This window comes from Beta vulgaris, chromosome 8, assembly GCF_026745355.1.
Source record: "Beta vulgaris subsp. vulgaris cultivar EL10 chromosome 8, EL10.2, whole genome shotgun sequence".
NCBI classification, from domain to species: Eukaryota; Viridiplantae; Streptophyta; class Magnoliopsida; order Caryophyllales; family Amaranthaceae; genus Beta; species Beta vulgaris.
In genome coordinates this window covers 59,872,378-59,898,848 of record NC_079209.1, presented here as the reverse complement: position 1 = coordinate 59,898,848, position 26,471 = coordinate 59,872,378, and the positions used below count along the sequence as shown (strand labels likewise).

General features: G+C 34.3%; 2 protein-coding genes across 4 annotated transcripts; both read right to left on the bottom strand.

The window, feature by feature from the left end:
• Nucleotides 1-484: 484 nt before the first annotated feature.
• LOC104902285 (NADP-dependent malic enzyme) lies at nucleotides 485-8,448 on the bottom strand. The gene is made up of 19 exons (XM_010690007.4): nucleotides 8,010-8,448; nucleotides 6,197-6,317; nucleotides 6,023-6,097; nucleotides 5,737-5,888; nucleotides 5,548-5,653; nucleotides 5,398-5,463; nucleotides 5,219-5,314; nucleotides 4,364-4,435; nucleotides 4,161-4,244; nucleotides 3,974-4,072; nucleotides 3,401-3,448; nucleotides 3,256-3,309; nucleotides 2,995-3,093; nucleotides 2,816-2,905; nucleotides 2,211-2,288; nucleotides 2,022-2,096; nucleotides 1,847-1,937; nucleotides 1,153-1,281; nucleotides 485-1,038 (listed from the first exon to the last, which is right to left on the bottom strand). The coding sequence occupies exons 1-19, from the start codon at nucleotides 8,138-8,140 to the stop codon at nucleotides 950-952; spliced, it is 1,755 nt and encodes a 584-aa protein (XP_010688309.2). The 5' UTR covers nucleotides 8,141-8,448; the 3' UTR covers nucleotides 485-949.
• A 1,433-nt stretch (nucleotides 8,449-9,881) lies between these two features.
• LOC104902284 (probable RNA-dependent RNA polymerase 3) lies at nucleotides 9,882-25,402 on the bottom strand. 3 transcript variants are annotated; one of them, XM_010690005.4, is made up of 21 exons: nucleotides 24,789-25,402; nucleotides 24,626-24,667; nucleotides 22,652-22,702; nucleotides 22,410-22,545; nucleotides 22,167-22,308; nucleotides 21,927-22,004; nucleotides 21,274-21,466; nucleotides 20,579-20,756; nucleotides 20,395-20,488; nucleotides 20,142-20,285; nucleotides 19,097-19,153; nucleotides 18,910-18,981; nucleotides 17,524-17,630; nucleotides 16,075-16,223; nucleotides 15,709-15,934; nucleotides 14,821-15,046; nucleotides 13,925-14,070; nucleotides 12,675-12,837; nucleotides 11,498-11,642; nucleotides 10,713-10,876; nucleotides 9,882-10,627 (listed from the first exon to the last, which is right to left on the bottom strand). In XM_010690005.4, the coding sequence occupies exons 1-21, from the start codon at nucleotides 25,090-25,092 to the stop codon at nucleotides 10,367-10,369; spliced, it is 3,078 nt and encodes a 1,025-aa protein (XP_010688307.2). In that variant the 5' UTR covers nucleotides 25,093-25,402; the 3' UTR covers nucleotides 9,882-10,366. The 3 variants fall into 3 exon arrangements, with proteins under 3 accessions (XP_010688307.2, XP_057247143.1, XP_057247144.1); XM_057391160.1 differs by lacking the exon at nucleotides 18,910-18,981; XM_057391161.1 differs by lacking the exons at nucleotides 18,910-18,981; nucleotides 19,097-19,153 and having other exon boundaries at nucleotides 24,789-25,401.
• Nucleotides 25,403-26,471: the final 1,069 nt, after the last annotated feature.

Here is a 26,471-nt window from a genome sequence, read left to right as displayed (position 1 = left end):
TTAAAAATCATGGTAGAGAACGTAAGATGGTTTCAAGAAAAAAATATAACCGACCCCGTAGAAGTCTGAAAATGCTCGTAAAACAGACAAAATTGAAGATTATATTACACACTTTCTGAAGCTCCCGGAGCCCATAAAATGTTAGTAGGGGTATCAACAGATAAATAAGTATTAATGTTATAGAGATATTTTTTTGACAGCAATGTTATAGAGATATTAGAGTACCTACATGTGGAAAGTTTACGCAAAGCATCTGTATTAATGTTGGTAGGGCCGTAGGGGTATCATAACACGTTAATAAGTGCAACCAAAAGTCATATATGCTTAAAATTCTTTATGTGCAGTATTGTTTTGATATTGTTTTTCAGATATATATATCATATAACTATATTTGAAAAATGTTCAGCTTTATCCCATATGATTGATTTGATACAGCAAGCATTCAGCTCAAATGTCTTCATAAAATCTAATGAGATATAACAGATGAGTAGTTAATGAGATCTTGTGTTCCAAACATTCAATTATGGACAAACTGTTATACAATACACTTTAAGTTGCACATTAGTACATTACAGATAGTATAGACACCGCCCTTGCTGAAGGTATTATTCCCTTAAATTCACACTTCATTACAGGATGAAAAAGATCAAAGGAACCAAATAGACCGACTTCGCAAACATGCTGGGAAAACACTAGAAAAATCCCACAACCGTTGTAAATCCTACGTGACACGGTATAGCGAATAAGCCAAACCCTTTTCAACCAAACAAGAGAGCATAACCAAACCCTTTTCAACTAAACAAGATATATTAAAAGTAATTCTCATTTTTCATGAACTCCTGAGATCCACCCAATTTATCCAAGAGTACGAAAGAGTTGTATTGCCACGTGGTGCAATAGTTGCATGGAACATCTTCCAAGCAAACACTATATTTGGTCATATGCTTGTTTATCGGTAGCTGCGGTAAGCAGGGCTATACATACAACTCTCTGCATACTTCACAAGGTTTTCAGGACGAGGAAGGTGACTTGCCAAACCTAGAAAAGAAAAGTTCATGTAATCAATGTAACATTTCACTATATATGAGAAGCAAAAGATCATATTGTGTCATGTTTTTTGCGCACGTGTTTGTGTATAAGAAAGAGGCTCACCTAGATCATAGGCCTTGGCAGCAACATTAGCAGCAATATGAGCTGATATCTTCCTAATGTTCGAGAATGGTGGATAAATCATCCCCTTTTCATAGTTCTCTTGAGTCACTTGCCCAGCCAAGGCTTCCGCTGCCAAAAGGACAACATGTTAAACATATTTGCCTAAAGAGGGATAAATGAACAATACACTCTAATTTATCTGCAGGGCTCTGCAGTTATTCTAAGTTGTAACCATCAGTAACTATATATTTCATCTGTCTGAATATTGCCCATAAATATGTTTCTAACACATGAGCTTTTCTCAAAAGTAGATGAAAAAACAATATCTATTTAGTATGAACTCATTATCAGGTTCGGGGGAGTAAGTGATCAAAGGTAACTTTGGGGTTTCAAGATATTGGTATTTATTTTGAAAATGATCGACATTTCCAACATATTGATATAGAAAATGAAAAATCATCAGGACAGCGGTAGTAATACCAAAATTTTACACAAATCAGATGACATTTTGAGTTTCACATCAGAATTTATGAGTAATCTTTCTATCTTATGATCTCAGTAACTCTTTTCCTTCTTATTTTTGTTTTGAATGATTTGATTTTCCAACCATACTAAATCCGCGATATTAACTAATTTAGTACAACAGCTAACTATAGAGAGAACTATTTCAGTTCGACAAAGTAGCAATACTCACAAGCTGTCAGAAGCATGTCCTCGTGGACTCGGATTGCACCAGCGATGACCAAACCCAGGCCAAATCCAGGGAAAATGTAGGCATTGTTGGCCTATAGGTTGTAACAAATTAAAATCATCCATCACGTTCCACTCAGCCTTATAAATTTAGATAGTACAATGATAACTTTCTTTACCTGGCCAGGAACAAAAGTTTTCCCCTCATAATCTACAGGATCAAAGGGACTGCCACTAGCAAAGATTGCACGGCCCTTTCATTTAGAGACAGAAAAGAAGCTATTCAGAATGTATATAGAGACAACACATTTTTGACACTATGAAATATTAATAATCAATCACTAGATTAGGTCCCAAAAGTATGTTACCTTACTCCAAGTATAAGCTTCTTCTGCAGTGCATTCTGCTTGTGTTGTCGGGTTAGAGAGAGCCATAATCAGCGGTTTCTGGACCAAATATCCAAATATACTTAGACTGAGGTTTAGTATTTCATATATATTCTAATAAAAAGAAGGTTAATGCTAAGTTTATAAAATTTCCATGTTAGTCACACTCAGGAATTCATATCAGACATGGGTACAGACCAACTGTCAAGACTCCTCTATCTTACAAAAACTTTCCACGCTAATGCTGTCAAATTGCACATGCGAATGTTGTAGGTTCAAATGACGAGTCCAAGTAACATAGGTTTAAATCTGAATATGCCTGGCTGAATAGACAGTCAAATGCCTAGAATCTCATGCTATTGCAATTTTAGTTTGAGTAACCTCTATATGATTTGTTCTTTTCACCTTAGAAACAGATTTTCAGGAGAAGTAGATTCTGATAAGTTCCAATACGTTTGGATAAACTCGAATAATTCCCAATATGGGCTACCCAAGTTCAATCACAACTGATAGATGAATTGCAGGTAAAAGAACACACCAAGGGATCTTCTTCACGGAGGGGGTATCAGAAAGAGGGTGGAGGTTACCTCATTAAAGGATGCCATGGCCTCAATGACTTCTTTAGTAAATGTTTTTCCCACACCGGATGATCCAATCAATATAGTCGGCTTAATTGCCTACACAGATAGAAAATCACCTATCAAACAACACATAAAAAATACAAACATGAGCAATTGAAATTCCCTCATTCAGTTAATATTTGTACCTTGACAGCGCTTATCAGATCACCAAGAGGTTCATGTTCATGAGCCCAAGGCTTCTTGAATTCTTGAAGTGAATTCTTTCTTGAGCTAACAATCAAGCCCTGCAAGAATAGATTTTTAACATTGATGAATATGCAGCACTATAATGGAAGATTCCATAAAAAATAAAAAGAACTATAAAGGAAGATACAAGACAAAGATGAATAAATCTGTTTTCTTTTTCTTTCTTCAAATGCAAAGTGCAACATTTAAGCTTCCACAACCTTAGAGTCAACAAGCCAAATCTTCTTGCGAGTTTCTTCCAATTGTGCATTTGTCTACAACAAAAAAGTTCACTAATTATGTCATCTTCCTCCTTCCAAATGCCTTAAAAATGGGAAAACCTACTTCCACATATATCTGTCATACCTGTTTGGACATCTCAAGAGCAATAAGTTCAGCTATACCAGTCCCAGCCTACAAAATCGGAAACAAAATGAGCTTCACATTCATTGAGGGTCACAGTATTTAAACAAGAAACATGCTGACCAATGATACCGTATTATGTTAATAGATAGGGCCAAGTGAACAAGAAACCGAATAAATTTTCACTGTGTTTAGCAGGACTTGATGTGATAACTATTATTGAAAAACCTTGCAGTTTTCATATTCTTTACACTCGAGCTTCAGGTCAGAGGAAAATAACAAAAAATAATTCTCCTTCCGTCCTCTAGTAAGTGTTATTAGACTCTCCAGAGTCAAAAGTTTTAATACTTTGACCGTAGATTCTCACTAATATAGATAGAACTTGTTAGGTTTCTTTTAATGTGGTTTTTCAACGTATCAATCTTTCTATAATTGTTACTAGTGCATTAGTACATATTTACATAATTAAAGGTATTTATGGTCAGAGGTGCATCTTTGAGACTGCAAAAAAACTTAAATAACATTTAGAAAGGAAGAGAGGAAGTATTTGCAAGTTGCAACAGTGATCATTCTTACTTCCCCAGCTCCAAGGAATAAGAATGTGTGTTCGGCCAAGGTGCCACCGACTAATTTCAGTGCAGCAACAACGCCTGATAGAACAACAGATGCAGTTCCCTACAGAAAATAAGGACAGATGAAGCAGGTTATCAGATTTAACAAGGCTTAAACAATGTCATTAACAGCTATATATTTCATTATATACCTGAATATCATCATTAAACACAAGATGACTTGTCGAATATTTTGAGAGCAGCTTGAAGGCATTGTGGTTGGCAAAGTCTTCAAACTATATTCATCACTTAAATCAGATAAGAAAACAATGAAAGCTTCAAGGAAATTAAGGAAGATGGGCTATTCCAAATAATCGGAATCAAAATAAGGCAAAAATTATAGATGGTAACAAACCTGTATAAGAACCTTTTCTCCGTAGTTCTGCTTCACTGCACTCATGAACTCGTCAATAAGCTCATCGTATTCCTACAGACGTTTTTCCAGTTGCCTCAGTGTAAGAGATAATGTGCCCACGAACATAATATTCATTCTCATTACATATGCAGAAAAATATCTACTCCTATATCTTTGTACTTTAACGGCCCGTTTGGTAGTTGGTCATAAATGGTGGTAATGGGAATGAATTTGTGTGTAAATTTGTGAAAAATATCATTGTCCATTCCCATGGTAATGCTAATTTATCATAAAGTGTCCACTTTTCTTCTTGAATTTTCATTCCCATCCAATACCACCTTGTAGGTGGTAATGAGTGGTAATGAAAATTGCTTCCCTTTGGAGACAAAAACACAAGTTTAGGGGTGAGATTACTTGTCCATGGAGAAAAAATGCCTCCCCATGGAGATTTTAAGGGTACTTCCCTAATAAAATTACACTTAAAATTCATTCCCATTACCGCAATTTATTAACGACTACCAAACGGGCCGTAAGAGCATGTTTAGTAAGAGTTTTTAAGTACTAGAAACACAACCAAGAAACCGTTTTTCATGTTTGGTGTGAGGATTGAGGGAAAAATAATATATAGTTTCTATTTCCTGCGTGTCGTGATCCTTAACAAGTTATTACCCTTCTCAACCCTGCAGTAGCGCATTACATTACCTGCTTCAATTCCATGCTTAAAAATGTTTTTTTACATACTGGAACTAAACACCCAATGAAGGTAACACTTATTGTTACCATTCCTCATTCTATGATTTGATTCCATTCCCCATTCATTCTATAATTTGAACGAAACAAGATACATATCATTACCTGTCCAGTTGCTCTTTTTTGTCTTAGACCAATGTAGTATTCGTTCTTCAGCATTTTCTCATTGTTAGTCCCGACATCAATTGTTATTGGCAAGCACTGTAACAATAATACTCGGATGATGCTTCTCATATTAGTCATTATAAGAAATTATCAACTGACTTCAGGTCTAGAATGCTTACAGATGAAGGGCGAACTCCTCCAAGCGCTGTATAAAGAGCCAATTTTCCCACAGGAATTCCCATCCCCTGAAACCAGGTCATGTCGCTATAGCTATAATATCATTTGCGTCTGTTTTAATATCATCTAATCATCAAGGCACATTCCCCTACCTGACAACCGAGGTCACCGAGTCCCAAAATCCGCTCACCATCAGTCACAACTATAACTTGAATTGTTCTTTCAGGCCAATTCCTCAGAACTTCAAGAATCCTTCCCCTGTGAAATCCAATTAATTTAAGTTCAAAGAACATTAAAATGAAAGATGCTACTATAATGTCAGATGCATCCATATTCCATACTTCTCCTTCAAACTAATGTATAGACCCTGAGGATGTCTGAAGATGCTTCCATATTTCTGACAAGCCTCCCCAACAGTGGGTGTATACACAATTGGGAGTAATTCTTCAACATTGTCAATGAGAAGCTTGTAAAATAGCCTTTCGTTTCTTTCCTGTAGATATAAAGGCGGGAAAAAGAAAAAGAAACAAATTAATTCCCCTTCTAAAAACCCAAAAAGGATCACATAGCAAAACCTTTTTTGTCCGACATGATTACCCAAAGACCAATATTAGGAAAAAATGCTACCTGTAGATCCATCATGGCCATGTACTTCTGCAATGGAACCTGATACTGGCGAATATTATCCATCGTTTTCTTCACCTGAAAAATAATTAGGCATAAGTACTTAGTTAATAAAAATTCATAGGGGAAGATCACATAGTAGGCCATAACTATAATATGAATGTTGCTCAACATAACCTGAACTTGCTGAGAGATTTCAGCCGGAGGTAAAAGACCACGCAAGTAGTGGGCATCTCTCTCTCTTTCTGAGAAGGCCAGTCCTTTGTTGAAGTGCGGATCCCTCAACAACGAATAACCACTACACCACAAGAGAAAAAAAAACTTTAACAACTAGCAACTTGCAAGTGATGCACATTTGTAAGAGTAAAAAACTCTTCCTAACATCTAGTACATGTTTACATCCTCCGAAAAGAACCCATGCAAATGTCTGCATGATTCACAATACAGGTAGCCTATCATATTGACACTAACGTAAAAGCTAGAACCGCAACCCCTCTCCATAAATGACACCTCTTAACAATGCAACTAAGATTCTGTCCACATCACCTCTTTTACTTACTGGATTAAACTGATTCTTACAGATTAGAGCTGCTTTTATTCACTGATTCAACCTTAATTTTACTCAGCTTATTTGGTGCTTGAAACTGCTATTTACTAAACAAAACTGAATTTGTGAAACATCAAACACATGAAAACAAGATAGGTTCCATACTTCACTTGGACTCTTTTATTCTACCTCATGTACATGTTGGGTCTTTTGACAATCGGACATCGTATGGGCATTTTGACACTACATTTTGGGCCAAACTCCCGAGTTCGAGACTTAGATCGATAAGTTCTGTGTCCGAGTAACATATTACCAAGCTTTAAATTTATCTTGTTAAAGACAGGAATCAAAATGTAATCATAACATAAGGCTGAAGATATTTGATGAGACTAAACAAAGTACAATAGTATAATCTAGTCTGGTCTACTAAAAGCTTATCTGATCTGAACTTCAGAAGAAAGCAACTTATGGTCAGGGTAAAAGACTAAAGAGCATCAGAATGTAAGAACAAAAAGAAAGTATAATTATTCAAATAAATATATCAAAAAAATCAAAGAATAACGAGTGAAAGTGTTGTCAGCTTAACGGCAAGAATATGCCACCACACATAACATAAAAATAGTGTTTAAAATACAGGGTAATTACTTCCAGCTAAAAATTATGAAAAATTCTAAATGACATAATTAAATCAAACAATATATTTCATTTGGTTTTAACAACAACAAATTGCAATTTGACAAAATTGATCATATGGGTTATGAAAATTATCATATAAGAATCTAAAATTAATCATAAACTATACTACCAATAGAATCATTGAATCAAAACATTATACTAAAAAATTACAAAAGGGTATTCTTGCTTACCATCTTAAAGCAAAAAAAAAAAGTGTTACAGCTTAAAGTAAAACGTCAAGAATCTACCAAAAATTGCATCAAATTTATCCAATTCTACATGCAACCTCTAAAAAACAAATAAAAAAAAGAACTTTAACTGATCATCAAGCACACTAATTCTTCTTCAAAAAAATTAACACAAATTACATCTGAATATTACAAGTTGATGAACAATAACATGTCAGAAATTTGATCACAAATTTATCCAATTCTACATGCAACCTCTAGAAAACAAATAAAAATAAGAACTTTAACTGATTATCAAGCACACTAATTCTTCTTCAAAAAAAATTAACACAAATTACATCTGAATATTACAAGTTGATGAACAATAACATGTCAGGAATTTGATCCTAAATTTATCCAATTCTACATGCAACCTCTAAAAAACAAATAAAAATAAGAACTTTAACTGATCATCAAGCACACTAATTCTTTTCTAAAAAAAAAAAACCCAAATTACACTTCAATATTACATGCTGATTAACAATAAAATGTCAGAATTTTGATCACAATTTTTCAAAAAAACAAGGGAAATTGAGTGTACCTAGCAACAGAAACAGTCCATGGTGTAACAAGCTGATCCTCAGTGGCAAAATCTTCACCATAAACGTCTCTAACACCACCACCAACAGTTGATTTATCATCAACAATATCAGCAACAGAAGTATGCTCCATTTTTATAGCTTTTCTTCTAAAGAAAAACCACTTTCTCAAATTTAAAGAACACTTATATAATTTCAAGTTGTGATTTTTTCTGGGTTTTCTTGAAAATCTATCACTAGTTGTTGCTGAACTTGTTGTAGTAGTAGTAGTAGAAGCTTGATCGGTGGAGATAATGATGTCTTTGTTCTTCTGTTTTTTATAGTAATGATAGAAAAATTAAAGAAAAAGACCAAATTAATGATTAATTAACTGAAATTATCACTAACTATTAATAGTTGATTATAAAATGATTAATGGGTTTTGAAAATTCAACGTTGAAAACATCATGCATGATTGAAACATAAAAGTTTTTGGGTGCGTCTAGCATAAACAGCCAATGAAATAGAAAGAAAAGTCATGTTTATTATAGATAACTATCAATGAATTAATGCGAAAATCCAAAAATGATTGAGAGTTTGGATATTTTTTAGTATATACTTTCTCTGTTTTGTTATTGTAACGTTAAAATATGACACAAAAATTTAAAAGAGGGACATAAGAAATGACTAATGAATTTTTAAGTACTAAAATAATCATATGTTGCACGTAATATGTACAAAAGAAAAACTCTATTTTACTACGTTTTTTCGGGTGTAAGAAAAATATTAAAGATTTTTCTTGGAAAACAAAAAACAATAAATGGTATATTATACGTATAATAAAGTTACAAAATAGGCGTCGTTAAACTAAAATTTAGCCAAATAGCCATACTCGATAAATAAATCACTAACCAGAGAGGTGCTTCGAGAGAGTGAGTTCATGATGACGTGTGCAATGGAGAGTGGTGTTTGCTTTGATGTATGAGTCTCAACAGGCAAAACTTGTAAGTTTCTAAGAAATGAAATAAATGTTGGAGGAATAAACTAGAAAAGCAGGGGAAGATTGCTTTAAACTTGTCTTAATGTTCTTTTCTTGCTAATTATTCCTTGTGATGGAAGGTCAATTTGGTACTATTACCAACTAATTATGTCCAAATTAGATTATCATATTACTAATTAGAATTGTGTTGTTGGAGTAGTAGTGTAATTAGATTTAAATATTGTCAACTTTTGTACTGTTGATTAAGAAAGGAATCTTGTATTAAGGCTAGAAAGTTTTTGACAACTAGTTCATATGAAAACTAGAGTGATAGTGGATAATTATCAAGTTAGCTAAGTGTGTTAGACATATTTGGTGAAATTCGACTATTTGGAAACTATAAAATGAGATTACGTAGTATTTACCGAGTCGTATAAAATAACAATAGGAAAAAGCTAAATGCAGTCCTAAGGGCTGCATATAAGAAGATAAAAATGAAAAAAAACAAGCATTAACTGATCATTTATTACATAGATTAATGCAAACTTTTGTCATAAATTTACAACTACATTCCATTTTAAGCAATGTATTTATGTCTTATGTGCAGTCCTCAGAGCTGCATATAGCATAACCCTTTTTTTTTTATTCTTCCTAGTTATTTTTTTCATAATTCCCAATGCAAATTTAGCCATTATTATCCTTGATTACGTATTTGTAAAAATTATGAGATTTAATAATTTAAAATATACATCAAAACTATTAAGATCTCACATGTTTTCATATAGGTATATATATTGAAGGCTTAATTTTAGCTTCATAATCATGACATTCCATTCAAAAAAAAAAAAAAGGAACAGGAGTAATTATCTTTTCTTTTTACTCAACCTGGTGTAATTAGAGATGTTGAAAACAGGAAAAGCATGAATGGACAAGCCTGATTTTCATTCAAGATAGAAAAATCAAGGGAGCATGAGTTACAACGTAAGTTAGTACAATACAAAATGCATATGTGCCTCTTGTTGGCTCTGAATAACCAGCCCAGCAATAAGCTCAATTCTTCCATAACATAAGTGCACAAGAGTACTTCGCGCTACAACCATCTCTTTTTTATAGGTTCTACGGACCGATGCCTGCTGCTTCATCTGAGAGAAAAGAATCATAGATATGCCGGTCATTAGAAGGAAGAACCCGCATAAAAAAACGAGCAGTTTACGCTTTAGTAGCTACCGTTTTACTGGCTCTAGTCTTCACTGGCTTTCAAGGAATGGAATATTATGAAGCACCCTTCACTATTTCGGATAGTATTTATGGTTCTACCTTTTTCTTAGCAACAGGCTTTCATGGTTTTCATGTGATGTTCCTTGGTCAGATTACCAAAATATTGGCGAATACCACATATATCTACATTTGTTCCTGTGCACTTTTCCTAGTAAGAACTTCCTGGAGCACAGAAGGCATGCAAGCTATAGGTTTCTCAGCCTGAGCTTCGGCGAATATCTTCAACAAAGCCATACCTGCTACCTTCCATGCAAAGCCGCATTTCTTTGCATCTTCAATTTCCATTGCGTAATCATAAGATACATGATATATGGCCAATGCATCGAAACGAGTCTCCACCCATGCTCTGGAGCTTGATTCTAAGTCAGCTGCTTCATATAATATCTACATGATTTTTAAGATTGATGAATTACCATGAGAAAAAGATCTAACTAGTTGACTTAATGATGCATAAACGCTTGTGCATTACCTGTTTATATTTCTGTATAACTTTGTCGCAGCTTTCTCTCTTTAGTTCCTCATCACCATTGGAGACCGCTGCACTCATTTCAACTCGGTAGTTTTTGTAAAGACGTTGCCATGTCTTCAAGTTCTTTTTAGGAACTTCAACATCTAAAAGTGAAAGCTTCCAAACTAACAAGATCAAGAAGTGAACATTGATTAGCCTTGCAATTATTGCTTTCAAGAGAATATAATTTCACGTTAAAATCTTTCAATTATTTATGGTGCTCAGATTTTATCAAGGATTGCTCATATCTTACACTAGAAGATAAAGAGTATGGTTTAATTAGCAAATGTCCAGATTCAAGCTCAATATGTACCATGGGAGTCACATAGGAAAAAGTTCAGTTAAGTTCTAGGAAGCGAGCAGCAGCAGAGCAGACAACCCCCACCAGCCGCTATCATTAGGCCATAGAGAACACAGCAGAAAAAATAACTCTCTGGCCGTGTTGTTTTCTCAAGAGCTCAGGTTTAGCAATTGACTAGTACTTAATAGTAATTACTCCCTCCATTATCAATTACTTAAACATTACGACTTTTGCACTATTCATTTGCAAACCTTGATCAGAATTTGTTTTGCTAATGTATAGAGAATAAATATTAGAATGCAAACTGTTGTTGGATCTATCTTAATGTAAATTTTCATGAAATTCTTTTTATAATTCTGCAACTCCTCCCTCCGTCTCTAGTCACTTGCTACATGGAGGTTTTACACGCTTTTAAGCGAAGTAAAGTAGTGAGATAAACACTCACCCGGTATGGAAGGAGTCTCAAGTGCCCATTCATGGGCTTCATCATAGATCTTCCCTAGAACAGACTCTGAATGGTAACTGGATGATGGTTGCCTTCCCATGTAATGTGGATATGTGTCTGCAACTAGCTCACGTGGAACAGTAACCTAAAAGACAAGATTAGTTAAATAATCAATGACGAAACTTGTAAAATATATTACAATAAATGAAACTGATAAAATGGGAACAAATGAAACTGGCAATATATTATAAAGCTGACGGTTGAAAAAAGATTATCTGTGAAAAAACACAAAACTAGAAACTAGATCCTCACCAACAGTATCTTTTGACTACTCATTTTCACTGCTAATGAATAATTATAACACTATAGCTCAAAATCTTAGCAGTCAAAATATGCAATAATTGATATTTTATTAGTCAAATTAACTTAAATCAAGTAGTAATAGATTTCATAACCACTATATCCAAAGGAGCTGTGATCCAGTAGTTGTGTTTGGTGCACAGTTCAAGCCTCATAAAGTTAGGCATTTCTTATCTGCACAGCCCCACACCAAGAGATAACAAGTTTTGGCTCCCCCTGCATGTCCGCATTAACAAGGGCTTTGACCCACTCTTCAAGAACGCCATACAATGCCTCCTTAAAGGCTCACGCCCACACCATTTGTGCTCTACATCCACGTCTTACAAGTACTCACAAGTTACAACAGCAAGCCATCCATGGGGTCCACCATTGTATGCGTTCTTCCAATAACAACCATGGCCTTTGATACTAATTGTTGGAGGAAAGGTGAATTATAAAACCAATTGGCAATAACGTAGTAGTCCACTAACTTGTATACTTCTTCCATTCTAAAATAAGTGCAATAGGGGGGGAGGCACAAGAACCAATGAGAGGAGAGATCGACAGAAATAAGAAGAGGGACCCATGTGATGAAGAGAGAGAGATAGCTCAATGCCAAATAAAGTAATGTTGCATTCATTTTGAAATATCTGAAAATGGTGAGTGCGGCATCTATTTTAGAAGAGAGGAAGTACTGATTACCTGTTCCCATTCTTTCTATGTAGACAATTTCTTTTCCCACACACATAGGATATCCCAACAGTCATTGCTACAGAAATTCAGTAGTATAACATTTATGACAGCAGATATACTACTCAGCAGACACCAAGAAGCTTACCTCTATCCCTGTCTTTGGTGCATCTAGTGCTTCATAGTAAATATCCACTAATTTCAGCATCTTTTCCTTCAGGCGTTTTCTCTCTGTCACATCTTTGTCTCCTAATGTTAACAACTGATCCATGTGTGCCAACCAGCTGTTTGATGCGATCCCCATAGCTTTACTGAAAACAAATTTGCAGGTTAATAACTATAAATAGACTTACCAAAGCTTCGATTTGCAAGTAGAATGTCTTCACAGCAAAATGGTCTTATAATAGTAATAGAAACGAATGACACTCATACATGCTAGCAGGCATGATTTCTATCTTGGTTGGTTTCCTATTGACTGTCCAAATTGTATGTTATAACTATGTGCATTTGTTGCACAGTTCAATTAAAACAATTGCTACGACTCTTTTGAACTTCTCTTGTCAGGCTTCCTTAACAAGGATAATCATAGAGAAACAGAGGATAATATGAGGTGCTCTTAGAGAAGTGGCATGAAGCTGTTAGAAATGGACCAAAAGATCCACATAATATCCCCAGTTTTACATCACAATTCAAAATTTTGATGTTTATCGGCAAATTTAGATGAATTCACTGAAAATGGAGTTCTACCCTTAGTCTCATTGCATTATCATGCTTTTACAAGAGGTCTTGTGCAAATTCGCAGTTTAATAGTTACATTGAAGCACACAATTCAAATCCTTAGCCCTAAACAAATATACTCTTTTGTCCCAATTTAAGTGCCCAAATGAATTCTTTTGCAGGGCCAAAATCAAGATTCCCCTTGTGTTTTATCTGGATTTTGGAATTTGCATAGTTATAGTGGAGGAGGGGAAGGAAAGGAGGAACAAGTGAGCCATATCTCCCCCTTTCTCTTCCATCAATCCATGACCAAATGAAGGAAAATGAAACCATCACTCTTCCTCACATTTTCAGCACATATCGCCTTCCTGTCTCTTGAAATCTCCTATTCTAGCACATTTTAAAAGTAGAATCTAGAGCTAGTTGACGAGCAGACCCTTTATCCCTCTGACTAATATTTTTGCAAGATCAACATGACTCGTATTAGAGGAGTGAGTAATTCATAGTATTTATTGTATTCATAGGTTGGTATTAAAGAAGAGGAGGGAAAGAGCTGACTCACACAGAAAAAATACTGTACTAGACTACATATAACCATTGTTCTTAGAGATCAAGCACTATATTCTACTTCATCACAGTGCAATCAAATTTATCTTACAATAATCAAATTTAAATGAACACCTTGGTTGAAATCTTGCACTCAGGAAACGAGAAAACAGCTCATGCTCCAACTCTTCATCTGAAAAATCCACTGGTTTCTTTTGTTGGGGACTTGATGAATGGTTTGTGCACGTCCAAGGATGGCTTGGCTTGAAGTATTTTAAAAGCTGCAAGAGGACAACCATATGTTCAATACTGAATCACCAAGTCAAAGCAAAAAAACAATTGAAAATTCTGCCAACATAGAACTTTCCACTTCAATCAGGACTCAGGAGTAAAACAAACAAAAAGCAAGCAACTTGTTGACCCATAATCTTGCAGATTAAAGTAATGTCCCACCTTACCTAGAAGCCCGAGTCTAAAGTATTTTGGTATATGGATCTGAGGACGACTTTCATCGTTTTATTCTTTCTTTTGCAACTATAATAGTGTAACTGATTGTTTAGTTTCCTAGTACTACTTAGATTATGTTACAGGAAGTTTCTTAGTTTCGTAGCTAGTTCTAGGATCTAATTGTCTATGTTTCTCGGTTGTATTGTATAAATTCTAATGATAATAAGTGAGTTCTGTGGGAATTCCCTGATTTATATCACTTTGCATACCATAATATTACCTAAGTGCATTGTTCCTGAAAGTTTTAGTTGAACTTGAGCCCTGAGCGTAATAAATAGCAGATTCACCTAAAGATCTCTATATTTCCGCTAGCACTGTTTGGATATTGTTTCAGAAATTCCTAGTCCTAAGAGGGCCCTCCTTCCTTATATACAGGATTTTTATAAAATAAGTAGAAACTGAAGTGCAAATTAATATAAAATCATGCAGAGCTTTCTAGTTTCCAGCTAACTTATGAAGAGCTGAAAACGGTAAAGCAAACATCAAAAATATCAGGATAGAGGCTAGGAACTACAATTGCTTACATCAAGGTTCCGTGATACCCAATACATGTCTCCATCAAGATCACCACCAGACATTGCATCAGCCAGTGACCTTGACCCTTTGGTGGGAAAGAATATGCCATATTTTGAGTTTCCCACTATCTCTTCCAAACCTTCTACATGTTTCGCAGTCAGAACATGGACATCTCCAAAATGAATACCTGGATTACGATATACCAGGACCTTGCCAGAAATTTGTCCATTCTCACTGCCACAGAGTTAAACAAGATGATTTCAGTTACCAAAAGCATATTCTAAAAAAAAATCATAAGTCATAGACTATGAACTTCAGAAATACAGAAGCAACTTTACTTCCTTCTTTGTTCAAGAGTAAAGATCAACTCAAATATGCAAATTGTACGTAGACAACATGTTGGCTTATGGGGTGAATCTGTTTTGCTTACTTGTATTCCTTTTTCCGGGTTCTTGGTATCCCATACTCCTATAGTCAGTTAAAAGTCCATTTACAAGGGAAAAAACCTCTACTTCTTTATAAAAACAACTTAATAAAAAGAAATGTTGATACCTCTGAGAATGCCTTAAATCTTAATCACACAAAATTTTAGCAAGTGAACAAAGATCTGTTTCAGTTTTTTCATGGTCTTTTACTTCTCTGACCAAACCCCCCCATGGCCCACCTCCATTAAAAGTCACACTTCATCCCAGTTCAATTCGGTAGAGCTTTCCTTGATCCTTTTGTATTAAAAAATAATGATTAATTACTTAGATTATATTATAGCATTGTATAAGACCTATGTCCTATCCCAAAAAAGTTTCATTTGATGAGGAGTTCCAAAAAGTTATCAGCAATATAAAGCATTTCCATGTTATGGAGGTTCAAATTAACAGTTAATACGATGAAAAACATACTGAATAATGCAAACTTCTCCTCTGTCAAGGGTATTCGTTGGATCAGCTGTCCCCATGAGGTAGAAACTTTCACCAATGGGAAGCTTCCCTTCTTTCAAGCCCTTGTTCTGATGATTAGTAAGGAAACCTAAACGAGTCTGTATGTAGGGTTCGTTCAGAGGAATTCCAGATAAAACCATCCTTGCAATTGTGAAGTCGTCATCCATATCCCCACTCTCAAGAGCAACTACATACAAAAAGATCTACCAAGATTAGGATTTAGGTCTACCAAATAAAGTGGTTTCACTTTCTTTCATTTACATTCTTACTGATTATACGAGACCAAAAGAACACACAGCGATTCTTCCTAAAGGCTAAAAAGATCACCTTGCAGAGCCGCTCGTTTGTCAGTCAGAGAAGTTCGAGCATCACCTATAGCATTTTTTAGTATGTTTGTGAAAAACTTTGTTGGGACTCCTCCATAGTGTAGCAAGGAAACCAAGTATCTGGACAAATATGATTTCTTTGGTCGACCACTGAAAACCAGGAAAAATTAAATCAAGATCAAGCCAGGAAAAAGAATCCCAAATATCAACCCTGTAAACATATAAACTGAAAATAAAGAGAAGCCAGGAGACAGGATTTATCAAAAATGAATGTCACTTTACACCAACAAATACAAATGCGTACGTCACTGATTAATGAATGCCAGTTTGCATGTGTATCATAACAAATTTCTAGATCATGGTTGACTAGAAAATTTTTAAGTGGCAACATTTTCAGATGAAGACAAAAGGACATAGGAGCTTCAAGTAACCAAAGGGAAATGCACTTAGACAGTGAAAAGGTCGTAAGACAAGCTAGAACATTATTTATAGTTTTACTTTGTATTAGATATATAAATAAAAAAACCGGAAGGATCAAGAACAATTAGTAAATTTACCAGACAGTAATCCATCATAACAAAACACATCTAGTTCATTTTTACACTGATGAATATATTTCTAAATACATATGGTGTTAACCCCTGAGGACCGAGGAGTGAGGGCCAAGCATTACTTCTAACATAATACAGGCATCCTAAATAAATTCCAGCAGAAATTTCAAGGGAACCACTGATATAGTTAAATTCTAACACAAACAACAGGAAGACATGCTTCAAGAAAATCCGCTCAGCATGCCATACCACTGGCTATATGAGAGACCACATTTGTAAGTGCCTATAGCCCAAGATCAGAAACTCTACATATTCTTGCCAAGTAATAATCCCACACAGATGACCATGTTGAAGTCATAAAGCACCCCGGTAGCACATATTCGAAGAAAAGAAGCAAACTTATCTGATACATGAGTAGTGCAGGCTTATTTATAACAGGAGAATAGGAGAAATCACTCAGGTAACTTTCTAGAAATGCAAAGTTTCTTGTCCACATTGGTCAATACCCTTGAGAGCTTGAGATATATGTCATAATTTTACTTATCTGATAATTATTCATGGCATATAGCAGACTTCCACGACTTGCAGAAGGTTTGGTTATTTCAACATATCAGTTCTGGCTGAAGAGAGATACAGCTCAGGCAAAGACAAATTGTACAGCGGAAAAAAATTTAGAATTTATATTGCTCCTGAGATGAAAAGTTTGAATCCAGCCAAACATTTATTGTTAGTACTTTTGAACCCGAAATAATTTGTGGAATGTATTATCTAACTTTGAATTGATGATCTAGTAAGACTCATCACAATAAGGCAAGGCTTAAGCTCATATACTTGAGCTTATTACATTCTAATGATGTAGGCACCTTCTAAGAATATGATATTAGCCATGCAAACAGTACCTTGTTCCCACAATCTCAAATGAGTTCACAGTCAGAAAATGAGAGCTTTCCGGGTCTTTATAAACTTTTATCATTGATGGTCGAACCTGAATTGTTCTTTGTGGAAGCTATGAGTAAACAAAGAGTCTTGTCAATACAAGGAATTTATAGCATTAGAAGTTAATAGACAAGAAATGGATAGACTTGCTCAGTCTCATTTAGAAAATTTCATTTCAGAAAACACATTGCTTGACATTAGGATCAAAGACGGTCCTCTAATATTCAACGAATGTCAAATTGTTGAAAAAATATAAAATGAGGCTAGAAATATTTCTTACTTTACCCTACTGGTGTCTCAATTTGAAGTCTAGATCCTTTATCATCAAGAAGGTATCTAGTTAGCAGGGAACTTGCCATTTAGTACCAAAGGCACTCATCTAAAACATGTGAGGCAAGTTTTTTTAGATATTGGATTAGCCCCCCTTCATCATCAATTTGGATTATGTGCCATTCTGTATCAATTACCCTAGCTCATATTCTTGTAACTTCTTACTAAGAAGCTAAATTTTAAATAGAGTTCCCTTCAACTTTATCAGATCTTATTGCGGGAATATTTAGAATTTCAAATTTTCAACAGAACAATCATTTGACCATTCATGACTTGTTACTGTTTCAGGTGCAACTTTTAAAACATAAAAGTGTCAAGCTATATCAACCCTAATCATGAACATAATCAAATACGAATAGAAACTATAATATCTGCACACTACGTCTCTAGCAATGTCCATGTACCAAAAGTCAAAGGCCCATAAATTTTCAAGGAATACATGTATCATGTATGCTATAGTCCAGGTATGCTACTGGTTGATTGTTAGTCTCACGATCCATAAGTTTGAATGACTAGATTATGCCGATGCCAAAAGATTAGAAACTCCTCTCCTATGGTTGCTATATGTGATAAAGCTGGAAACCAACGTGATAAAAATTCAAGAGTTTCTAGAAGTTGTTACTTTTATATTTTGAAGGGAAAACAGAATTCAAGGGCCAAGCGTTTATCATATTACTACCTAGGGTAATATTTATTATTAATGCACATATACTTAACATTTACAGAGAAGCATTTCCTTCCATTCTCAAATGCTTAATTACTAGGGACTACTCTGGGTCTCAAGAGTCACTTTCCATGAAAGTTCAGGCACATTCATGTAAAACATGTATCTTATTGCAAGAAAAAGAAAGTTCATGGAAACAAACAAGACAATTCCGTAGCTAGTTCAAAAGTTTATGCAGTATGCACCTGTCAGGTTTCTGTAGTCTCATTGAGTTATGCAACTTGCAGTATAAAGGCCTAGCACCAGCTATAGCAAACTACAGCGCAAGATAATAATAATCATCTCTATATAGTACCTTTCTATTAACAAGGACTGTTCCTTTAACAGCATAACCCATGTAGAATAAACGGAACTGCATCAGCAGAGGCTGGAAAAACTTGGTGATAAGAAAGTGCCAAAATACAAGCTCTATGAATGCTGTAAATAGCGTGATTTACAATGATATGTTCTTGCACAAATTAGACATCAAGAGACACATGTACCAGCTCTGTAGATTGTGAAGGTATCTCTTTGAGGTCCGAATCAAAGACATCACATATCTGGAGATATAGAATTAGAGATGACATAAATAAGTACAGGTGAATCGTGCAAGATTGCTAATTTAGTAATGGTAAGATGACATAAAGCCCAAAATGATAAGGTACCAGGATAATCACTGAATAAAACTCAGCAGTCTACTTGTATATAATATTATTTGATAAAATTTGGAAGCAACAAACAACAATAAACGTGAACAAGCATCCGACCAAGAACTAATACCAATCTTAGAGAATTACAAAGACACAAGGTTAAATCAATCGACCAAGCATCCGACACATTAAGATTTACAAAGCAGACCTATACTGCCATTTTGACAAGAAAACTCTACCATTCTACTAAGAATACTTGAACAAGCAAGCATTAAGTTGTTTTAAGGCAAATTCATCTTGAAGAACTCAAATGTAAGCTTCAAATAGATTACAAACTCGAGTTTGCCAATACTTCTGCCACATCACAGTCTCATCCGCAAATTATATATATACTTCCTCCGTTTTATTATACTTGCACCATTTCCCGTTTAGGGAAGTGACATAATACTTGTATCATTACTTAAATGGGCAATCTATATCTCTTATCCTGTCACATGGGATCCCGTTTTTTCTCTCTCCCCTTCACATGGACAACTCAAAACTGTGCCGAAGCCACATGATGCAATGCAAGTAAAAAAGAAGAAGGGAGGAAGTAACTCAAAGTATGTTGGAATTTGTGAGCACTCCATAAAAGTTGTTGTCATTATACACAAGCTCAGGGTTGTATATAATGAGTCTTTCTGCATTGATACTTGTCATGTCGGAAGACTTGATAAATATGAGTAAATGATAATAGAGCGCGCATGTCAATGCAAGCTGAGACATAACATGTCATCTGTACATTTTATGCTATTATTTCACAGGATAAATGCTATCAATATTGATTAGTATGGCTGACCAAAACTCCTTAGACATATAAACCACAATATTAAGGCTTGAAAATGAAGAATAGGAACACCTCAAAATTATGATCCTGCACCATATTTGCCTTGAAAATCTTCCCAGGAAATTCACGAGCTAGATCCTCCGATATGTAGCCAGTTCCATCAGTGTGTATGAGAGGTTTCCCATCTTCACCTATGACAGCAGAACCATCTGCAAGCTGACCGACAGATTGGGGAGAACAGATACAGTACAGCAGGCACCTATTTCAGTAAACTGATACACTAAGAACCAAGGATGGAGTAAATAACTTAAGACTTACTCTTCACCTGACAAGGTATATCACTGATGACTTCAACATGGATATCTGAAGCATCCAGATTTATAGGTAAAGTTATTGTTTTTGAAAGTGCAAGTTCAAGCCTGCATAAACAAAGAAACTATTTTAAGCAAGGAAATGAAAATAAATAAGCGAAACCAGAACATCACTACAATAATGATGAAGCATGATACCTAGCCGCATACTTGGACAAGCTGGGTAGAGTATCCAAATGCATGAAAACAGATCTTGCTTTCCTTATACATTTATCAATATCATAAGATTGTGCAAAATTGTCTATGTTTACAAAATAACATTTAACTGAGCTGGATGTCCGGTCCTTCTTCTCTCCTCTGCCTCCATCTTTGAAAGCTATTTTAACATCACACACAAGAACTTCATCCACTTTAAGCTACATAAATTGAAATGAGGTGCGGAGTTGCATAATGCTCAAATAATTATGTACACACATTAACATCACGAAACTGAAAAGAGAATAATGCTATGCCAAATAACATTTTCTTAAGAAGTTCACAAAAACAAGCGTCTTCTTTATTTGCTTTTCGGTCCGGGTTCTTCTCTTTAATAGGAGGAGCTTTCAGAGAGGAAATTGGGGGGGTGGGGGGTTGAGCAGCCAATTGCTCTCTTTCTTTGCATATAGGAGATGCACAAAAATTTGTGTCTAATATGCATACAAATATGGATGTCACTGTCGGAAGGTATTTCCAACTAATGAGCATGGAACAAGAAGGAATTTGCTTTGACCTACCTGGAAAAATGTAATAGATATGTCCTAACCATACCCCGTAGACATTCTTAAATCAAGTAGCAAAAGAAGCCTCTGCTTTATGAATGCCATAATTAGATGCCAAAGGCAAAGGTTACGCACCAAAGAACCTGTAGCAATTCTGACCAAAGTATATTCCTTCTCTTGCAACCTTTTCAATAGCAGCAAATGAAGCACGAGAACTCTTGGTTAATTTTGATTTTTCATTTACCTCATCGACAAACTTTACAATGAGTACATTTTCTTCTTTCAAAATCTTCTGGAGTAGACTTGTTCTATTGTTTAAGAACGGACCCTAAGTAGAAATATAAAAACATATATGAGTAGACTTAAAGAAACACCACACAATTGAAAAAGAAAAACGTAGGCTCTTCAGAATGCTGTCATATTCCAATTTCTACTATAACAGTAAAACATTTAAACTGTGTCTTCATTCTCTAATGTATTGTTCATATTGCAGATGCTAAGTGATCAATCAATAGTTCATTTTTAAGAAGAAAAAAAATCACTTATTAGATGATATAACATAAACCTTAAGTGCAAAGGTATCATTTCGCATCATCTGGAATCTGGTGTACATTTTGAAGTGAAGATGAGAGTATTTAAGAAATAAACAAACTCTGGATAGAAAGCTCCAACTGAAAAGTCTTCCAAATATTGTCACTAGGGACCACTTAAAATTATAAATGCAAGAAAAACATTGAAAAGAAAATTGCAAGCTGTACAGACTTTCAATAGTAGTTGGAAAAATATACCTTGAAACAATAGCTTCCGTCAAGATGAACATGACAATGATACATATAGTACTGTCCTGATGAGTCCCACCTACGATACTGCAAAGAACAATTAAATCAGATATCGATTGGCATGAGTAGCATACCAGAAACAGGTTTCACACCTTAAAACATTATTAATACTAACACTTCAACCTGCAAAGCTTGCAAATTTCCAAGCAAGACAAATAAAATAGAACATTTAGATGATCTAAGATGAACCTTAATTCGATCCTTTCTGAGACAATAGCGGTCACCATATCGTTCCCACGCCAGGTTTTCAAACGAGCCCATTGTAAGTTTTTCACTTTCAACTATTAGACTTTTAATGTCGCGAACAGAAGCCACATTCTCCAGTTTCCTCCTAAAATGGAAAGTAAATATATAGTCACAATTAGGCTTGACGTAATTCCATAGAACTGGCTATATTGTAGACATGAATGGTATATAATTATATATTACTACCCTCCAATGTAGCTCATAACGAGGAAAGCTCGTCGAAATCCTAATTTCTCCAACGCCAAGAATTCACGACTAGTTTGGTGTGACTTGGAGAAGCCAAATAAATTCAGTCGTATTGATGTCATCGATGCTAACTTATCTGTAAAGACATTAACCAAAAGCCAAATGAGAGGCTAATTAATTAAAGGTAGAGACACTTTGTTATTTACACAAGTTCCAAGCTCTTCAACAACATGGCACCTTACCAGAGAAATAAGAGAGAACAGACCCATCTTCTTTGAACGAATTAGTACTTCCTGCATATCAACTTCAATATCAAGCTTCCATGCAAGAAAAACAATTGTTGCACATGACAAGTCATCTGACTCTAATAATTCCAAGATTCACCACAGGAATCACCATATCACATAGAGAAAATATATGAGAGTAACAATAGTAAGCAGCATGTGAAACAATCATTTCCATAGTAAATATCTCAAGAAATAAACACCTATCAAAGATAATGGTTTATTTGGTACAAGGTAGTAAATTCAGGAAACAGTAATGAGTCTGCACATAACTTTACAAATGAAATTCAACATTTCCATGGTAATTCATCCATTCTTTATTAATCAAAAATCAAAGCATATGGCTTGGGCACATACATTACGTCAATGGAAAAAGTAGAGACATGTGAGAAAAGAGTGGTGCCCAATACCATGTGATAAAGTAGATATCTAAGTCGAAAAAATTACTAAAAATGGATTTGTAGTGAATAAAAATAAATTCCATAGAAGAGAAATGTAGTTATTATTAAAACAGGACACAGTATTCACTTGTCTGGAAATAATAGTCATTAGTCACCTAGACTATTATTGGATGTTCTACACACATTGTTGCAAATCCTGAAATAGTAATGATTTACGATTAATTTTACCAATATACTCCTACTACAATTGAGTAATGGGGAGAGTATGAGAATGCTTCAACATTTATGGAGGATCTTGGAGTAAAATTGTATCATATACTATAATTTCATATGGAACAAGAGTCATTGTATACTCATTTGTTTTTTTGAAGTAAATACTCATCAACCTAGATCATATTTCCTCACTAATACTATATGGAAGGGGATAAAACATATTCACGTGTGATTGAATTAGGTTAGTTATGAGGTGTTACCAAAATTGCATAATTTTAACTACTACCTAATCAAAGATACCAATGGTCAAAATTTAAAGGTCTACCTTAGGAGAATTGAGAAATGCCTATAAAAGAACTGTTCTGAACAATTTTTTGTGGTATATTCAGCAAAAACAATAGTATCTTTATTATAAAAAAGTCGTACGTTTATATTGAAAATAAAGTATAAAAAAACCCACATATGACCTGATTATATGTATGTCATCACAACGATATATCTTGTTCCAATATAGTCCTTTTTTGACAAATTGTACTACTCTTTTTCACTTGATATACTCTTATTTTTATGATGGGAACAAAAAATGTACCGGTTTTAAATTGAGCAAAGCTCCCTACCATAGATATGGTGGAAACAACAAATGAGCAAGGCATTTTGACACAAAATGAATACTAGTATGAAAGTATTTACTAAAAACACACCCTAATGTGGACTCCCCATGATTATAATCTCATACCAAAAAGTGCACAAAACCAATTTACAACACTACTCATCCCCACACCAAACCCCATTCATATCTATTCATTTCAAAAAAAAATATCAACTTTTGGAATCCAAAAAAAACAGCTTAAACATAGCAGAGAAACTAGAAGTAGGTGAATCAGAAAGATAATTACTTACTGCAGAAACATACATAATTATCTCAAGTTAATATTTTTCATTAGAAAATTAAAAAAAAAACAAAAAAGTAATTAAAATAAATTCCCACTAAAATGCATGAGGAATAAAAAAAAACCTTCAAACTAGTATGAATCGAATTTGATAGTATGAATCGAGACGATTCTAATAATATCCCACTTGACTATAATTTTTTTATATAATGACCATAAATTGGAGTAAAAATTGATCAATCAATAGTGTCATTTCACTCCATGTTTCATTTAAAACAGAATCGAGGAAGTAATAACAATAATCTCATAACGAAAAGTGCACAAAACAACAACAGATAATTTACACTACTACTCCCCACACCAAATCCCACTCATATTTATTATTTCAAAAAAAAAAATTGGAATCCAGAAAAACAGCTTAAACTTACCAGAGGAACTAGAAGTAGGTGAATCAGAAAGATAATTACTTCCTGCAGAAACATACATAATTATCTCAAGTTAATATTTTTCATTAGAAAATTAAAAAAAAAAATACAAAAAAATAATTAAAACAAATTCCCACTAAAATGCAGGGGAATTAAAAAAACAAACCTTCAGAACTAGGAGGAGAAACTGATATGATTTGAGGAGAAGAATAAGATTCCAATTTCACAGGAGTTGCAGAAGAATTAGCTCTTAATTCTTTTGCCATATAAACAATAAACCCATCAAAAGATTTATTAATTTTGGACCGACGAATTTTATTAAGAATATTAATCGATTCATCTTCACCCAAAGAAGCAAGTTCTTTTCTTGCATTCAAATCAAGAGGAGGTTGTGATTGTTCTCTGCAAATTTGCTTTATTAATTCCTCCACTAATGGCGGAAGTGGGAATTTTTTAGAGAAATCCGCCATTTTTGTTGAAATTTTGAGGAAGCAGAAGAAAGTTGATCAAGGGTTTTTGAAGTTTTATGGGGATAATTGATGGGTTTGTTTAGATGAAGTTGAAATTTGAAATTTGAAATTTGGAATTGGGTTTTTTTTTTGGGTTGATTTTGCGGATTTTAGGAAGAATTTAGGGATGAACAGAAGTTTGAAGTGACATTTTTGCAGTAAAAATTTGCAGTGTGGAAGTTTGAGAGAGAGAAAGTGCGGTTTTTACAGAATTTCTCAACGAATACTTTTTTTTTGGAGTTTCCCGCCTGTTTAACTGCATAATGCACACATAATTTTGTGAATAATGGCATGATTCTCCAATTAAATACTTTCGTGTGGTTTTTTTGGGAAACAGGCAATAGTAATTAAGTTGAAGTAAACGCATTTGTGTAACTAAGTTCATTTTGTCTTCCATTCACACGGTTCATTTGCTGATGGATTTGTTCACATGGTGATGAATGACAAAACATGTCATTTGGTGATTGGTTTTCTATCACCAATGGGATGCATGTTTTTTTTGTTCAGCCCAAAATTTCTGATTTTGGTGATGAGCTAAGTGTTCATCTGGTTGTATATAGGAAGTGCAAATTTTTGGGAATTTTATTTTTTCATGTAATTATATTTTTCATAAAATTGTTAAATTTTATCTGGTGATTCTTGAGAAGTGAAAGTTTTTATAGGAATTTTCACTTATCTAGCTTCCCTAGGGAAATAATTTCCTCCGTTTTGTGGGAAGTGGAACTTTTTAGAAATTTCTACTTTCCATGAATTTGTCAATCAAATAATATCAAGAAATTTCAATTCTTAGAAATTTTAAATTTCTATGTTAAACAATGTCAACCAAACAAGCACTTAATCCCCTCAAAAAAAAAAACAAGCACTTAATCAACCATCAAGCTTGAGGTATTGTGAAAGAAGGTCATAACTCATAAGTATGAATTCCCTTTCTCCTTTTTTGTATTTTGTACTACCTTTTGTGGCTTATACGAATAAGCCAATCAACCATCAAGCTCTGTCAAGGTTAGTACATCTTGCAGAAAATCATCTACAAAAACTTGTACAAAGATACTTGTGTGGTTTATCATAGGAAATAAACGTTTCTACAAAAAAATGTTTATTTTCGCATTTTATAGGCAGCGGGAAATTTTATGTGGTTAAACATGAGAAGTTAATTCATTTTATAGAGTATTAAGGTGAGCAACTTACTTCATTTTATGGAAAATGGATTGTAGCTTTATTAAAAGTGTAATTTTCCATTTTTCTGTCAACTAAATTCAACTTCCTAGAAAATTGTATATTTCATCTTTATTATATAACGTAAGGTATCTGTTGAGAGGTTTGATTTTCACTTAAAATAC